This window comes from Conger conger, chromosome 15, assembly GCF_963514075.1.
Source record: "Conger conger chromosome 15, fConCon1.1, whole genome shotgun sequence".
In the NCBI taxonomy this organism is placed as follows: Eukaryota; Metazoa; Chordata; class Actinopteri; order Anguilliformes; family Congridae; genus Conger; species Conger conger.
The window spans coordinates 41,261,694-41,280,549 of record NC_083774.1 but is presented as its reverse complement, the minus strand read 5'-3'; the positions used below and the strand labels follow the sequence as shown (position 1 = coordinate 41,280,549).

General features: G+C 41.5%; 1 protein-coding gene across 7 annotated transcripts in view; it reads right to left on the bottom strand.

The window, feature by feature from the left end:
* Nucleotides 1-18,856, bottom strand: part of LOC133111320 (NACHT, LRR and PYD domains-containing protein 12-like) — a 212,159-nt gene that overhangs the window by 128,370 nt on the left and 64,933 nt on the right. For all 7 annotated transcript variants that reach the window (XM_061221537.1, XM_061221536.1, XM_061221542.1 and 4 more), the window contains 2 exons: nucleotides 7,772-7,933; nucleotides 6,836-6,997 (listed from right to left, as the gene is read on the bottom strand). In XM_061221537.1, coding sequence (XP_061077521.1) covers nucleotides 6,836-6,997; nucleotides 7,772-7,933 — 324 coding nt within the window. The remainder of the gene's footprint in view (nucleotides 1-6,835; nucleotides 6,998-7,771; nucleotides 7,934-18,856) is intronic.

Below are 18,856 nucleotides of genomic sequence, written 5' to 3'. Positions count from 1 at the left end.
TGCTCTTGCTCTGTCTTTCCGGTGACCAGTATATTGTCCAAATAGCACTGAACTCCGGCTAAGCCGCTCAGTATATCTGGTCCATCGCACGCTGGAAGAGAGCTGGAGCCGATGTTATTCCAAAGGGTAGTCTGCAGTATCGGTAGAGGCCCTTGTGAGTGATTATCGTGAGCAGCTTCCTCGACTTCTCTTCGACCTGCATCTGGAGGTAGGCTTGGCTGAGGTCAATTTTGCTGTATTTATGTCATCCAGCCAAGCCGGTGAACAGATCGATGCGAGGAAGCGGATAGTGCTCAGCCTCTAGCACCGGGTTTATGGAGACTTTGAAATCCCCGCAGATTCTCACCGAGTTATCTTTTTTTATTACTGGCACGATCAGAGTGGCCCATTCACCCCGGCTGATCGGCTCCAGCTCCCCACTCTTGACCAAGGATTCCAGCTCTGCTTCGACTTTTGGCTTTGGCAAAAACCCCTCGCACACGCAATTGAGGTGGTAGTAAGAACGCCCGTAAGTGGAAAAATAAGTGGTTCAGAGTTAATGTGCAGCCCTACTTGTCAGCAGAGGAGTCTGAAGTCGGAGGACTTAGATTTAGGGTATTAAGGAGCAAGGCTAAAGGTCTGACTGAGGCCGTGCGTAGAATGTGTTCCAGCATGACCTTGGAGGAGACTCAACATGCCGAACGAGTGGTTGGTGACCCAGGGGGTCTGGCTTTCAAAGAAATGGTGAATATAATAACATTCTTAATTGAGAAGTGTGGGCTTGCTCCTACAGGGGAGGAACATAAGGCCTGGTTAAAGCAAAAAGATGAGGAAAACAATGTGGACGATGGGGAAATAAAAGAGTATGAGGAGATGGAGAAATGTAGGAAAAATAAGGAAGAAGGGAGGGATGTTAATACCGAAAGAAGATTAAGAGGCTTTAAGGGCCTACCTGATTATAGCACTGACAATTTGTCGGATAGATTCAAAGGACTGACTGTAGAGGAGTTGGGGGATGAATTACACTCGGCTATTAGTTGGATGTCCTTTATAGATCCCTTAAGGCACCACAAGAAAGAGCACCTGAAGAATGTATTGAGATGGTGGAGGGCACTTACTGCTGGCTTGTATGAAGTCAAAGTGTGGAGAGAGTCCAAGAGAGACTATGACAGTGAGGCAGATAACAGTGATGAATAGGCTCATTAAATAAGTTGCAAGAGCTAGTGTTTTCCCACTCGGTATAATGGGGATATTTCTGGATGAATTTCTTACCATATCCCCAAGTTTCAATATATATAAGGAGTGAGCTTTTAGACATTAAAAACAAAGCTCTTAGGACTTCGCTTGACGAGGAGGGCGGGGCGGCGCGAGACGGCTATATTTAGGGCATGGGTGGTAATTATATTTTATATTACTTATAAGGTAGAGGGTAGCATTGTTAGGTGATTTAAAGTTATGTTTCCTTTCATTTTTATGTATTTTATTTTTCAGTAAGCTACTATATAAGGTAGGAATAAAGTAGAAAAGTTTATGGGTGTTCGTACCTGTTATGTCCTGGTGTATTAAGTTATCGTTATGCTTAGAACTGCCTGGTATTTTGGCCCCGTGCTGCTGTGTTGTGTTATTGTGTTCCCCTATACAGGTGAAGGTGAGGATGCATCGTGGTTGCTGGGAAACCTGACCGGAGGATGCGGTGGAGATGGATGCATCAACAACTGTTGCGGGGGAGACACCTTGAAGGATGCGCCGACCGGAGGACGTTGTGATCGTCGCATGGAAACCGGACGAGAGAATGCGGTTACCGGGGACACCGGCACCATCATGGAATGGCATCTTTTTAAATGAATGCGGAACTATATAAGCGCCGCACACCGTCATCGTAAAGAGACCTGCTGACTACCTGCTCTAGACTCCACGCCGCTCTGCTTCACTTTCAAGAAGGCCGCTCTATGCTAGATACTATTAACTGCATCCGATACGCAGACTGTCACCGACCATAGACTAGATAATATTCCGTGTGCTTCGAATAACCATTGTCAACTGCTGAGAGGTGAAACCACCGTCTCTCTGGATTTCGGACACGCCAGATTAATCGGTGAGAAACTTGCATACTCAACGTATTAGTCTAAATACTTAGCAACATTCAGGCTTAACAATACTCTTGTAAATATTAAACTACTTTTCCTTTTCTAACTACCACTGTGTGCTCAACTCTTTCTGTGAAATCGTGATCGTGGCGGTCTAGTGTTACGACCCATTGATTCACTTTGTTGTCGAAACATTGGTGGAAATTCGGGACGTAACAGTACCCATTGTATTAATAGGAGTAGTAGCTTTTATCTCCCTGAAGGGGAAGCTATAGGATAAGATAAAGGCCAAAGAGGATGGATATTTGAAGGGTGTATCTTGACATTAACATCTGGTGGAAAGGTGAATTAGAAAAACAAAGGGGTTATATGAACCTTATGTGAATCACGAAAATGCACCGGTATACAGTTGAAAGAATATAAAGCAATGTATGTGACTAGCAAACTGAAAGATCATATTTAACCTGTGAACTGTATAATTCTATTTACTTGACTACAATAAAATGTGCTTAATCATAATTATAATTGAGTGGAATTGAGTCAACTAGAAAAACTACAGTGAATACAGGAGATCATATAACAGCGTTGCGTCACACCACTTCACTTCGAGACTGGGCTGGAAGTTCAGTAGAACTTCCTAGTTCTCCAGGATGTTCGAAAGTACTTAAAGGAAAAGAGAGTTTGTCTCCGAGACACCTCCTCGTGGGGTACTGCTCGTGGGAACGTGAGGTCTGAGCTCGGCACGGGGTCCGGGCTCACGACAATACCACTGTTCGGTTATTTGCGTTACTGTCACCTTCCTGTCAGCTTTGACCTGTCTGGCCATTCTCCTCTGACATCTCTCATTAACGAGGCATTTCTGTCTGCAGAACTGCTGCTCACTGGATTTGTTTTTGTTTTTTTGCACCATTATTTGCACTCTATAGAGTGTATATAGTGTGCGTGAAAATCCTTGGAGGTCAGCAGTTTTTGAGATACTCAAACCACCCTGTGTGCCACCAACCATGTGAACATTTGATGTGATGTTGATGTGAACATTAACTGAAGCTCCTGACCCATATCTACAAGATTGTATGCATTGCACTGCTGCCACACAACTGGCAATTTATCTAATCACATGAATCAGCAAGTGTAATAAGGTAAAAATGTTCCTAATAAAGTGCTCGGTGAGCATAATTGTTCTTGTTGCTGTGCTATGAAATCCGCTAGCCTAGAACTCAGGAGTATACCGGAAATGCTATTCAGCGGGACTTCATTTCCCTATTCAGTACCCACTTTTGTGAATGTGTGCATGAAATAGTCAGTCATGTTTCGTCTGTGAAACTGAGCAACGCATATAGTGCAAATGAAATTAGACAATGAGCGTTACTGTGTCGCCTATTGGTATCATAGCCTAGACGTTCTGACAAAATGAAACTTACGATCACCTCGTAACGGGGAGCCTCTCATGTTGCCATCATGTTGTGTCGTCATGTTGTGACTTGCGTACAGCTTTAAATGTCCGAAAAGATGCATGCACACCAACGCAATAGCTCAAGGTGCAGAGTCAAAAGCAGAAACTATGAAAGAATCACACACTTGATTTTTCGCCAAATAAAAACTCACCAAATGTACTGTTTTATGAATAGTTTTTTTTTATTCTTTTATTACAGTGAAAAGGTGACATGCCCTTAATTTTGAGTCCAGCATTGTTAGCATGCTACCCTTCTGCCCGCCGTTCTCCCACATGTTTTCTGATGGACATAATTTAGCTGGTGAGCAAGAAGCTAGAGTCCTATGCCAGTCAAGATACAAAAATACAAATTGACATATTTACAAAACACCATGAGTGATAAACAATATGATCATTTTCTTGTGATTGTTTTATGATCTGTCCAGCTAATGTTAGCTAGGTACGCTGCTTGTCACCATTAGGTTACTGAGAGATATCTTCTTAAAGTGTAGCTAGCTAATGTTAGGGTTAACTAACGTTAGGTAGCATCATCAGATTGAGAATGCTGTTAATGTTATCCGATATGCCCTGTTTGAGTAGTTTATCATTGTTTGATAGTGTTTCTGTAAGTTGCAGTAACATCAGTGATCAACAAAGTTAGCTACATTTGTATCACGATCATGGACTAATTTATAATGTTAGCTGATAAATGCACACACTTCTATTTTTTGACAGACCCAAACCAGTGCAGCCGCTGGATCAAGGCACAGGGAACAGGCCAGCTTAATTGACAATGGACAATAAAATAAAGAAGTGTCTTTCAGGATATTGTATAGAGCAGGGGTCACCAACCTTTTTGAAACTGGGAGCTACTTCATGGGTACTGAGTCATACTAAGGGCTACCAGTTTGTTTTGTCATGCGCACAATACTGACCTTTGAACTAGAGTAGGTCAGAGTTCACCTAAACTTATCTAAACTTCATGTATAATAAACATATTTTTAAGATATTGTCATTTTTAAATCTATAGAAATGCAAGTGTGATAAAAATTTAAAAAAAGCAACAGAATAAAATTAAATTTTAGATGCAGCTCACTAGTGAGTTGTGCTATTTTAAGAACAGGCCTGCAGGCGACTCATGTGGTCCTTGGGGGCGACCTGGTGCCCGCGGGCACCGTGTTGGTGACCCCTGGTATAGAGTATACCATAATCACCCCCGTAGCCAGCTATGAGGTTGCTCAGGTCTAGATCTCGGTAATCTTTTAGCTCTCAGGCTGCCATTTTGCATTATATGTGTGTGTGAATGAACAAAATTTGAGAACGAAAGTGTTTTGACATCACTATAAAGCCCCCTGCTGACACATCTAATAGGCTAATTTAGACCAGAGCCTAGACAGAACAGTCAACAAATCTGAACGAATTCTCTATAGGCCCTATGATCGTATCCATCTGCCAAATAAGACTTATTTCAGCCAATTAGAACTTACTCCTCAGTGATAAGCGACCATGTTTCTGTCACAGCTGACAGTCGGAGAGAAAAGAGCAACGAGAGCCTGCCAGCAGTGAGGAACATTTCAGTGTCTACTAACTAGTGTCCTCTTTTTTAGTGTCTACTAACTAGTGTCCTCTTTTTTAGTGTCTACTAACTAGTGTCCTCTTTTTTAGTGTCTACTAACTAGTGTCCTCTTTTTTAGTGTCTACTAACTAGTGTCCTCTTTTTTAGTGTCTGCTAACTAGTGTCCTCTTTTTTAGTGTCTGCTAACTAGTGTCCTCTTTTTTCGTGTCTACTAACTAGTGTCCTCTTTTTTCGTGTCTACTAACTAGTGTCCTCTTTTTTAGTGTCTGCTAACTAGTGTCCTCTTTTTAAAACCAAAATATGGTCACCCTAGAAATTACATTTACATATTTACCATGTTCTGCTGAACCGGTCCGTTTACTACTTGTGGGACAACAGTGCTTCCGAATTACATTTTGTATCATTTTGTATCAGCTAAACTTTAGCGAAAGTAATCTAATGATAGCTAGCTAGTTAGCTAGGCTTGCTAGCTAAGGCTCACTTTTTTCAAACTCTAAATATAATACTGCATTGTATGGTTTACTAATTGACAAAAAATGATTCAGGAAGAGCCTGCCTAAAAGTTTTAGAAAAACTGCATTTGCTGATGATAGAGTGGGAGAGAGAGTGGTAGCAGGCAGCGCATAACTGTTGCCAAGCAACAGTGAGTCAGCTGTCTCTGAAACAGCTAGCTAGCTTGTAACTTTAACAAAAGTATAACAACCTCATCAGTAATCACAAGCGCAGCACTGGTTGGTACCCTGCTTCTTTTCAATGTGATTTTACTTCACATCACTGGCTAGCCTCATAATTCAACAGCTTTGAAAATGAACAGTACCTGTGAAATGTGGTCAAAGAGAGTTACGATATGTTGCTATATCAACTAACTAACAGTACTCAAGGTTAGCTAGCTAATATTGGCTAGATAACTTTGGTCATCTCAAGCCACTGTCTTTTGTAACCCATTGTCCAACAGAAACATAGCCTACTGATTTTACAGGAATGGTTCAAAATGCATTAAAAGTGAGTTGATATGTTTGTTTAGCCGACATTTTTGGTACACAATAGCCTATTAGAATACATTGTTTGCTCTCAAGCAGACTTTATTCCATTGGATCAGTTGATTTCAATGCATTATCAATGCAACATTCTCAGTGTAAATGATGACAGAACAATGTCTGTGCTACATTAATCAGGGGGAGACTGCTGGAATATTCATATGCATTGATGGCTCTTCTAGAAGAGATAAAGTGGTGCGATGTAAATTAAACATGGTGTAGTAACGTTGCATTATGGGACCAGTTTGCTGAAAATGTATCTGATATCTCTCTACGTCGGGAACTGAAGCATGTTATTAGACATGATGCTAATATTCATTTTCTTGATCTTAGGAGGAAATCTAGTGGGAGGTGGAGTTCGAACAATTGGGGGAATATGTAATCAGGCAAGTTGACTCATATGAAGTAGGTGTACAATTAGGTCAGGAGTGCGCTGCTGTTGTTGCCCAACCTACGTTGGCAGTTATTTTCTTTGAAAAGGCTGCCAGTAATATTGATCTAGGTAGACTAGCTCTGTGAACCCAATATGTGTGTTTGACTTGTGTATGACCTTATTTTTGTTTGACTTACGACTCTCACCTAGCCCCTTTTGGGTAGGGCAAACAAGGAAAAGTCCTGGGTCATTGCTTCTGTGTAAAAGGGGTATGAGTCTCCTGGGAGACTGTACCTCAGATCCAGCTCTCTCTTGTGTGTGAGGTTCAATGTGGAAACTCTCTGTACTTACAGCAGTGTGAGTGTGTCCGGTTTAGCAGCAGAGAGCGCTCTCAATTGTGAGCCTCCTAGGTCATTTTCTTCCAGGTCCAACTGTCTCAAGTGTGAGGGGTTTGAACGCAGAGCTGACGCCAGAGATTCACAGCCTATCCGTTTGACTCGACAGTCTGACAGCCTGCAGAGAGAAAGACAAACACACCTTACAGCACATTCTAACAGGGCTGTGTGTATTAAACATATAGCAGTGTGCTACACACCTTCCATTTAAACAATAACTCACGACACGCAGTGGTATATTGTAATTTTATCAAAGCTAAATTGGCCCGATTTTCTTCATTTTTAAGAATATATAAATTAAAGGTATAACATGGTGGTTGAATGTGACACTTGCTGGTTGTCTTTAGACAACAACAAAACAAATGTGCATAATTATTTTATTAGTCATTTAAATGTATTCTAAAACATTTTTCTCAGCCTAAATTTCCCACTATAAAAGTTCACCCAAACTATCTGGACGTGGTCATGAGAACTGTCAATTAGCTATGATTGACAGACATGCTTCTGCTTTCAACACACTGGGCCTCTTTTATCAAACATGAGCAGAACGAAATTCACCATAAATCCATCGGAAATACATTTCCACAAATAATGTGGGATTATCAAAGTTTTCAGATGTCAGTTTTTAAAAAAAATATATAATATTTATTTTAGTAATATTGATCTAGGTAGACTAGCTCTGTGAACCCAATCTGTGTGTTTGACTTGTGTATGACCTTATTTTTGTTTGACTTACGACTCTCACCTAGCCCCTTTTGGGTAGGGCAAACAAGGAAAATTCCTGGGTCATTGCTTCTGTGTAAAAGGGGTATGAGTCTCCTGGGAGACTGTACCGCAGATCCAGCTCTCTCTTGTGTGTGTGAGGTTCAATGTGGAAACTCTCTGTACTTACAGCAGTGTGAGTGTGTCCGGTTTAGCAGCAGAGAGTGCTCTCAATTGTGAGCCTCCTAGGTCATTTTCTTCCAGGTCCAACTGTCTCAAGTGTGAGGGGTTTGAACGCAGAGCTGACGCCAGAGAATCACAGCCTATCCGTTTGACTCGACAGTCTGACAGCCTGCAGAGAGAAAGAAAAACACACCTTACTGTTATGCCGGGGGGGAACAGAGGAACAGACGGGGGTGCAGAAAAATGGCGATTTAATATCAAAAGGGGCAGACAGAGCACAGTCGAAAAAGATGCCAAGGTCAAAACCAGGGGGTCCGTCCAATAAGGCAGAGGTACAAAAATCCAAAGAGCAAAGAAGAGTCCAGGGAAGCAGGCAGGGGTCAAAACCAGAAAACCAAATAAACTAGGGCAAGGACTCAGGAACAAGGGCAAGGCAAGGGTAAGGGCAAGGCAAGGCCCACTAACTCTGCATCTGCCACCCTCCTTTCATCTCTCTCCTCCGCCTTTGACTCTCTCTGTCCCCCTGTCTCAAAGCCACCTCGCACATCCCCTCCCAGTCCTTGGATATCTGACACCCTCCGTACCTCCAGGGCCAGCCTCCGCGCAGCAGAGAGGAAGTGGGGGAAATCCAGAGACGCTTCAGACCTCACGACTTACCAGTCTCTCCTGGCGGCATTCTCTTCCGCTGTCACTGCCGCCAAAGCAAAATACTATCAAACACAAATTCAGAACTCCGGTTCTAACCCCCGGAAACTTTTCTCTATTTTCCGCCCTACAACCTGTGCCCTTGACCCTATCCCCTCTTCTCTTCTCCAGACTATCACACCAGACATTCTCCCATTTGTCACCTCCCTTGTCAACTCCTCCCTGTCTTCCGGCTGTTTTCCAGCATCCCACATCACTCCGCTGCTAAAAAAGCCTGCTCTGGATTCCTCCATCATCCAGAACTACCGCCCGGTATCTCTTCTTCCTTTCCTTTCTAAAACTATAGAACAAGCCGCTTCTACTCAAAAAAAATTGGCCCTCGTCCTTATCTTTGTTGCACAGGTAGCAGTTGAAATTGTACTTCCCTCTAGGGTCTTTCAGCGAACTTATCCCTGGTTATGGGTATGCACTTTGTTGTATGTCGCTCTGGATAAGAGCGTCTGCCAAATGCCAATAATGTAATGTAATGTAATGTAAGGCAACAAGGAGGCTAGAAGGGGGGGACGGAATCAAGGGCTCGGGAACAGAAACAGGACAAGACGAATTAGCAGCGTGCAACTGAAAAGGACAGGTATAAATACACAGGGGAATGAGACAAACTAGGCGGGACATGGGAGTTAGGGCGGTCTAACAAATAAACATCAGGTGAGACACATGAAAGGGTAATAGGACAATAACGAGGGGGAAACGAAAACGCGGACTGGATACACAATGACACACATGTAATACAAACGGCTCCGGACTAGAGAGTAGACAATTGCAGAGAATCAGGAGATGCAGAGATAGAGAGAGACAGGTGCGAATACTTCGCTGAAACTAAGCAAGTCATCAGTGATAGAATAGGGAGGCGGTATCTCTTCTTCCTTTCCTTTCTAAAACTATAGAACAAGCCGCTTCTACTCAACTTTCTTCTTTCTTTTCTAACAACAACCTGCTAGACCCCCATCAGTCTGGCTTCAGATCGGGCCACTCGACAGAGACTGCGCTCCTCTCCGTCAGTGAGTCACTCCATGCTGCACAAGCAGCCTCCCTCTCCTCTGTCCTCATTCTTCTAGATCTCTCTGCTGCCTTCAACACTGTGGATCACTCCATCCTCCTGTCTGCCCTGTCAGCAACGGGCATCTGTGGCACAGCCCTGGACTGGATTGAGTCCTACCTCTCTGGTCGCTCCTTCCAGGTTGCCTGGGCTGGTTCGGTATCGACACCTCGGCCCCTTGCCACAGGAGTTCCCCAGGGCTCAGTCCTTGGCCCACTTCTTTTTTCTCTTTACACTCGCTCCCTTGGCCCTGTGATCACTGCACATGGGCTATCCTACCACTGCTACGCGGACGATACCCAACTCTTCGTCTCGTTCCCGCCGTCTGATACGCAGGTTTCAGCCCACATCTCTGCTTGCCTGAGGGACATCCAGAGCTGGATGGACAATCACCATCTAAAGCTCAACCCAGGCAAGACTGAAATGATATTCATCCCTGCTAATACCTCTCCCCATCTGGATCTCTCCATTTCCCTCAGGGATACCACACTCACGCCGTCACCCAGTGCAAGGAACCTCGGCGTGGTGATGGACAGCAGACTGTCCCTTTCCGAGAACATTGCGGCGGTGACCCGGTCTTGCAGGTTCTTCCTATACAACATACGGAGAATCCGCCCCTTTCTCACCCCCTACTCGACCCAGCTCCTGGTCCAAGCGATGGTTCTGTCCCGCCTGGACTACTGCAATTCCCTCTTGGCTGGCCTCCCAGCATCCGCCATCAGACCCCTCCAACTCATCCAGAATGCAGCAGCTCGTCTGGTCTTCAACCTTCCCAAATACTCACACGTCACCCCCCTGCTTACTTCCCTCCACTGGCTGCCTGTCATGGCTCGCATCAAATTCAAAACATTGGTGCTAGCCTTCCAAGCAGTTAAAGGGTCTTCCCCAGCTTATCTACAAAAAATAGTTCAAAAAAAAAATAAATTGGCCCTCGTCCTTATCTTTGTTGCACAGGTAGCAGTTGAAATTGTACTTCCCTCTAGGGTCTTTCAGCGAACTTATCCCTGGTTATGGGTATGCACTTTGTTGTATGTCGCTCTGGATAAGAGCGTCTGCCAAATGCCAATAATGTAATGTAATGTAATGTAAGGCAACAAGGAGGCTAGAAGGGGGGGACGGAATCAAGGGCTCGGGAACAGAAACAGGACAAGACGAATTAGCAGCGTGCAACTGAAAAGGACAGGTATAAATACACAGGGGAATGAGACAAACTAGGCGGGACATGGGAGTTAGGGCGGTCTAACAAATAAACATCAGGTGAGACACATGAAAGGGTAATAGGACAATAACGAGGGGGAAACGAAAACGCGGACTGGATACACAATGACACACATGTAATACAAACGGCTCCGGACTAGAGAGTAGACAATTGCAGAGAATCAGGAGATGCAGAGATAGAGAGAGACAGGTGCGAATACTTCGCTGAAACTAAGCAAGTCATCAGTGATAGAATAGGGAGGCGGAGTTACAGAACAGAATTGAAACTGGAGATGCGTTAGTGAGTTAGTTAAGTGATTTAAATTACAAATACCCAAAACTAGTGAATGTTAGTTTGTTAGTTTGACAAACATATTAGTGTGTTAGTATAATTAGTACTGTACAAATTCTATGTTAGTTGGGATTAGTATATTAGTGCTATGTACAAACATGAAATGGAGAGAAAGCAGGAAGTAAGGAATGTAAGATTGGAAGGAAGACTGAACCCCGGAACTACCGTAAACACCCGAATAGTGGGGCACACAGACAAGGGAGTGACTGGGCTAGAAAACATTCAGACTCAGACATCACAGGGGAAGACGAGTGCAAAGACTAACGAATATAAACAGAACACCAGACATGAATCTGAAAAATAATAAATTACAAGAATGATGATAATAAACAATGATAAACTAACACACGATAAACTAACACACAGAACACAGGAACATAACACCTTACAGCACATTCTAACAGGGCTGTGTGAATTAAACATATAGCAGTGTGCTACACACCTTCCATTTAAGCAATAACTCACGACACGCAGTGGTATATTGTAATTTTATCAAAGCTAAATTGGCCCGATTTTATTCATTTTTAAGAATATATAAATTAAAGGTATAACATGGTGGTTGAATGTGACACTTGCTGGTTGTCTTTAGACAACAACAAAACAAATGTGCATAATTATTTTATTAGTCATTTAAATGTATTCTAAAACATTTTTCTCAGCCTAAATTTCCCACTATAAAAGTTCACCCAAACTATCTGGACATGGTCATGAGAACTGTCAATTAGCTATGATTGACAGACATGCTTCTGCTTTCCACACACTGGGCCTCTTTTATCAAACATGAGCAGAACGAAACTCACCATCGGAAATACATTTCCACAAATAATGTGGGATTATCAAAGTTTTCAGATGTTAGTTTTTTCGTCGGAACCGAACAAACTTCACGAGTGGTCTCAGCTGTTCGTGTTGTGCGCAGAAAAGCACGGTTGTAAAGCATGTTTTGTTATTTTATTGTTCCATTCATATTTTATTCATATATATATATATATATAATATGTTATATATATATATAAAATTTTTATTTTATTTATTTTAGTGGCTAAATTATTTTAATATGCAAATTGGATATTATAATTATTCATTTCTTATAAAAACACAACAGGATTCAACATTAAAATGGGTGATGTTTAATTCTTGTAATCCTGATTAATGAATGCTCAAGTGGAGTTGAATATGAATTCCATAAAACACGTATGGGGCATGGCAATGAACTATAACAGTGAGTTCAAGTTTAAGTTACATCTGCAAACATCATGGTAGGCTATAGAAGCGGCATGACATGTGGTTGGTGTGCTTGTTAACGAGTTTAGTTTTTTGCCTCGCGTTTAATGTCAGAGGTTGACGTGAACTGTCTTCCCAGTCAGAAGGTGGTAATTCGTTCATTCTGATATGACGTGAAGGCAGCATCAGGCTTCGTTGCTATGGCTCTACATTACATTTACAGCTTTATTAGAAGATTTGAAGCATGGCCACATCATCACTTTGTTTTAGGCTTGAGTCATGTCCTGGCTCTCTGCAAGGACAGGGAAAACATAGCTATAGGCTATTGCTGTCACTCTCTAGTGGGATTCCAGATAACAATGTCTCCTATGATTTGCCAATGCGTTCCTCCAGCCCAATGTATGCTCTCTTAGTGCAGCCTGGAAGGCAGCAGCTGGTCAAAATAATTAACTAATCACGATGGATTTAGCATACTAGCTAGCTCAGTAACATAAATACAGATGCATTTGATAAAAATACATTAAAGTAATAATATGTACACAGAATATATGGTTGGTGGAGCTGAAACTGCTGCCTGAAACCACTGTGGGAAGAAAAGTGCGAAACCATTTTCATTTTACTTGTTGCATAGAGAGTGTTACTTGAGTTACCAAAATGTGAAACCATTTTCATTTTACTTGTTGCATAGAGGGTGTTACTTGAGAAGGTGTTTAAAGCCTGGCAATATAGCCTAGCTGTTGCAGTCTTCCACAGCTCTGACAATTCATTCCTTACACTATGGAAATAAAATACACCGATCAGCCAGTTCATTATTAAATGTTTTAAACTGTATACACTAGACTATAAACACTTAATATTTAATTATATGATATGCATACTTATATAAGCAGATAATTATAAGTGAATTGGATTCAAAAGTTTATTTTTTTGATGAAAATGTAATTGGCTCATTGAGAGGGAGGGGGGTGCATTGTTTTGTTATTTAAAATTCTTGGTACATACTGGTGTTCACAATGATGTCTATCGTAACAGAACCTGTAGAATTCTTCATATTTAACAATAAATCCGCCATATTTAAATGTTCTTTTCACCTTGACAGCACTTTTTAAACATGCAGTGAGCTCTGTAATTTTTGGGAAAGACATTATATTTCTGTGATACACAATGTTATATTGGTAAACAACAATATTGCATGTTGGATGTTTTGTTGTGATTTGTTGTCTTTGACTTCAGTATAAAAGGGAAACTTTGCACAATATCCTGAATAGAAATACAAACACATTATTTTAGTCCTAATGTCACTATTGCAGTACATTACATTACATGTCATTTGGCAGATGCTTTTATCCAAAGCGACTTACAGTTGATTAGACTTAGCAGGAGACAATCCTCCCCTGGAGCAATTGCAGGGTTAAGGGCCTTGCTCAAGGGCCCAACGGCTGTGCGGGTCTTATTTTGGCTACACAGGGAATCGAACCACCGACCTTGCAAGTCCCAGGCATGTGCCTTAACCACTACACTACAGACCTACTGACGGTGCCAACGCATTGACAGTATATGAAAATAATAACATTCTAAGGGATAGCCAACATGGTTTTCGTAAGGGTAGGTGATGCCTGATAAACAATTTTTGTCCTTCAGCAGACAAGATAATCTTTTCCCTCATGCTCTCAGAGTCCCTTAACCCTCTGGGGTCTGAGGACAAAATGAGGAAAACTGGTGACTGTGCCATGCTCTGACATTTGTGTCTTTTAATCAACTTTATATGCAGTGATTCCAAAGGGTTTCATATCTTTGTTTTCAGCACAAACTCAGCTACAATATTATGGCAACAGTGATTTGGTCAGGATTTACAAACGCACATATTGCTGAATATTGAAACGAAGCCTGAGAAGTTGCAGTAGACACAGAATAAATGCACTTACTCATGATGCCCAGTCATCTGTGCCATTTTCCGTAATGAAACGTGTTCCGTGATGAAAAATGTTTACCTCAAAAGAAGTAAATAAAAGCCTATGTTTCTGTATTTAAATAGCCTATGTTTCAATTTGAATGAGATGGGCTGGAATTTGCACAAGGCGAAACTCACATATTAATGATTAAAGATTAAAAAAGTGGTCTTATTCATCTAATTTAACACATTTTAAAACTATTAATATTATGTGTGAATAGGTGGATTGCAAAGTCAAGATTTTAAGGTTTCTGTCAATATGTTTATTGCATCTGTATGGTAAAATCTGACCAAATAGAAAGGAAAGTTGAACTGATCTTGTTGGTGTCGCCGGCAACACCGCCAACCCCAGAGGGTTAAATGTCTTTTGGCAAACTCCAAGCAGGCTGTCATATGCCTTGTACTTAGGAGTGGCTTCGGTCTATCCACTCTACCACAAAGGCCAGATTGATGGAGTCCTGCTGAGAATAATAACAAGGAGTCCTGGAAGTGATGGTATGGCCCCCACATAGCCCTGATCTCAACATCATCTAGTCTGTCTGGGATTACATGAAGGGACAGAAGCATTTGAGGCTGCCTAAATCCACAGAAGAACTGTGGCTAGTTCTCCAAGATGTTTGGAACAACCTACCTGCCGAGTTCCTTCAAAAACTGTGTGCAAGTATACCTAGAAGAATTGATGCTGTTTTGAAGGGTGGTCACACCAAATATTGATTTGATTTAGATTTGTATTCTGTTCATTCACTTCTTCTGTTCATGCATTTTGTTAATTGATAAAAATAAACTATTAACATTTCTATTTTTGAAAGTATTCTTATTTTACAACATTTTTTCACACCTGCCTAAAACTATGGAATAGCACAAGGATTGGCGTTCAGACCGCTGATTTTCTCCTTCTTAACTCTGGTAAAACCAAATTACTGGTTGTTGGCCCAAAGTCCATCAGAAACAAAATGACTGACATTATATTACAGTTTGATGGTGTGGCTTTGATTGCAGTCATCAAAAACCTATTCACTTTTGATCCTGAGCTCTGTTTTGAAACGTATATAAAAAAAACTCTTCTAGGTTTGCTGTCTTTCGCAATTAACAAAATGTTGTCAGCACATGATGCTGAAAAGTTAGTCCACTCTTTTGTTACAACCAGATTGGATTATTGTAATGCCCTTTTGTCAGGGTGTGCAACTACCCCCTTGAAGTCCCTACTGCTTGTTTAAAATGCAGCTGCTCATATTCTAACTAGAACAAGACACATTGAACACATTACCCCAGTATTGGCATCTCTCCGTTGGGACCCATTACATTTCGTGTTTTCCTTATAGCGCACAGGCACCTCTCCCCCCCTCTTCTGCTTTCCTTCTTCTCTTTTCCAATTTACCACTTTTACCATGTACTAATCACAGTTTTATTTCTGCCTTCCTCCCGCTGCTCCTGGCTCCAGCCCAAACCGGACGTTACTGGATAATCATCTATATTTGTCATATGCATTATTATTTGTATAATTATTGATTTAATTTATTAATTTAATTTATGTACTATATATTACCTATAACACCACTGTTAATCTCACTGTTTGCCCAGTGCAGGCCAGAAGCCGATGGGCTCCCCCTCTGAGCTCAGTTCTGCTCAAGGTTTCTTCCTGTTTGTCAGGAAGTTTTTCCTAGACTCTGAGGGGGGACTCAGGCCTAGCTTCTTTGTGAAGCTGCTTTGTGACAATCTTGCGTTGTAAAAAGCCCTATCCAAATTAAATTTTATTGAATTGAATTGAAGCCAAAACTGTTGCTATTAGTTTTGCTGGGTAAATGCACTTTAGAATTGCATGAATGGTAGGGTGAAGGGGCCCATGTATGGATTGCAGGGGACAAGCATGGCATGTGTTGGAAGCTCCGTTCTACAGGGACCCCATACATTTTCATTGCTATGTGCAAAAGTAGGTTAAACAAATTTACCATTTTGCTAAACAATGTCAGCAAAGGTATGAATTCCCTGTGTTCTTCATTTAAGGAAATGAGAAAGGTTGCAAGTCTGTTAGACAGTGTATAGTTATGAAAAATGGGAGTGGCATTTGCAGATGGTTTGTGTTTGTTTCTTGACTTTTTCCCAAATTGTGTGAAGATACAGGATTATGGGCCTGGAACACAATTGAGCTTGTCACAGAGAAAAAGCTCAGTGGATTTCATCATGAAGTCTGTGGATATTTCCCAGCCTTTATTCAACAGGCCACCAGGAGACTGACACATTAGGACCCCGTGTCTTATTTGTTGAATAATGAAAAAAGTTATTTTGCCAACCCGGAAGTGGCTGACTTAGCAAACCGAGGCACACTGGGAGCCCCCTGGTTGGCCGGCCCATACCCCCGGACACCACAATATCATGTCATCCCCGCATGGAGTGGGCGCCCTGAGTCTAGTTTGTGAGCTAGGCAGGATGCCTGAAGGTCTCCCACTCAGAAGTATGAGATGGGGAGGGGGGCGGAGGTAAGTTGATGTCAGGTCTCCCCACTGGAAACCCGAGGTAGGGGGGAGGGAGCGGGTGAATCTATCAAATAGTGCACCTCTAACTTTGTACAGCAATTAGTAAAATCAGTCACATAGTGAATGCTACCAAATAATAATAATTATTCATAATACTGTGAATATATATTATATAATATAATTTTTCTATATACAGTACTGTGCCGAAGTCTTAGGTACCCTAGTCTTTATTATATATATGTTTATTTTTTGTGTGTGTGTGTTAGTATAAAAGAACACATTTGATATTTCCAAATATAAATTTTCCAAAAGATTTCATTTTATAGAGACATTTTTGTATTTAATGAAAAGAAAAGAATATATACTGCTGTAAGCGATTGACTACTTTTTCCATAAAAACTTGATCAAGGCTGTCAGATCAGAATCAAGGAGCCAACCAAAGTCTGCAGAAGAACTGTGGCAAGTTCGCCAACATGCTTGGAACAACCTCCCTGCTGATTGTCTTAGCCAACGCTGTCCTGCAGATCCATATCTCAGAGAAGTGATGCAGTTTTAACGCCGAACGGTGGTCCCAAAAAATCTTGATTTCATTCAGTTTTTAACTATTCTGCCAAATTACTAAAACGTAATGTAAAATGTATAGTATGATTATTTAGGACCTTTCATTATTTTTGAAAGAATCTCATCTGTACAGAATGTTATACAGGTGAAGACTTTTGCTCAGCCCAGGGCGCCATACAAGCGAGAACCACCACCGTTCTTTTGATAAGGCCATTAAATAGGCTAATTCCACATCATGACATATGGTGTTAGGCTATCAAACGAGGATTGTTACTCAATTCAAAAACTTGTGCACCTGATTCATTAATCTATTACTCATTTAGGAAATTATTTTTATATCATGCAGGTGTCTCTGCATCATTTTACGGTACTGGGCACACCGAAGAAGTGCAGTTTCAAAATTGTCATTATCCCTTGGCAAACTGAAGAACTGTTGTGAATTGAGAAAACAAAATGTGTCAGGAATCCCCACATAATTTTACCCCAAGTTGCGTAATTTGCAGTGGGAACAAATGATGAAAGAGCAAATAATTTTAAAAGTTCATACAAAATTTAGAGGCAACAGTGAAAATGACTCACGCCACTCAAAAAAGGTCACAAAATGTGACTGTGGTAGATGGGGCTCGGTTAGTGGAAAGGCAAACCGACGACCATGTCTACTGGTTATGTAGACAAAAACCTGAGCTACATGAGGAATTCCAGGTTGTTAAATTTGTGCTCTTTCCTGCAGTAGGCGTCTGAGACCGAGGAACTGTGAGTGAGCTGTGGTCGAGCCAGAGGGAGCAGGAGAAAGTGTTGACATGACTATTCCACTCCTGGAGCGTTCTGTTTCTTAGTTTGCTTTATTCACAGGTGCTTTATCAAGCTGATCATGCCTCCCAGTTCTCTGCTTTAATGAGGGACAGGTACATGACACGGTTAAAATACACCCAAGAAGAGCATCAGCAACAGTAGAGAACCGCATCTCAATGGCACAATAGTTGTACAACTGTACATCAACAAACATTGATACTGTACATTTCTTCTACGTTCCAGCAGAAAAAAAATCATAGATTCATAGTTCATAGGAAGTCAATGTCTTTGTTCCATTTTTGTTCCATTTGTTCCAGCAAGCACTGAGGAACTACTCAGAAATTATTTCATTTCTGTGTCTAAAAGTTAATCTTCTGGTCTGTTGGGCAATAACTGAAACAAATGTAGAAACCAGACACAAGCAATTCCAGGAGCACTCAGCAATTCCTTGCTTGAATAAAATTGATGAGGTTTATAAACTGATCAGATTCTGGAATTTTTCTGTGGAATGTGTGTCTGTGGAGAGTTATATTTACATTTACATTTACATTTAGTCATTTGGCAGACGCTTTTAATCCAAAGCGACTTACAAGTGCATAGGTTCTACCAGAAGTCAAAGCATCACAACCAGAACTAGGAAAATACACCTGGACTGCTGTTCTAAACATATAGTCGTCATCATAAGTGCAATTTTTTTTTTTTTTTGGGGGGGGGGGGGGGCTAGACAGGGATAGGGGTATCAGAAGGGGGGGGCGGGGTAAGTCAGGAGGGAGGACTAAGGTAGAGGACTAAGGTAGAGTTTG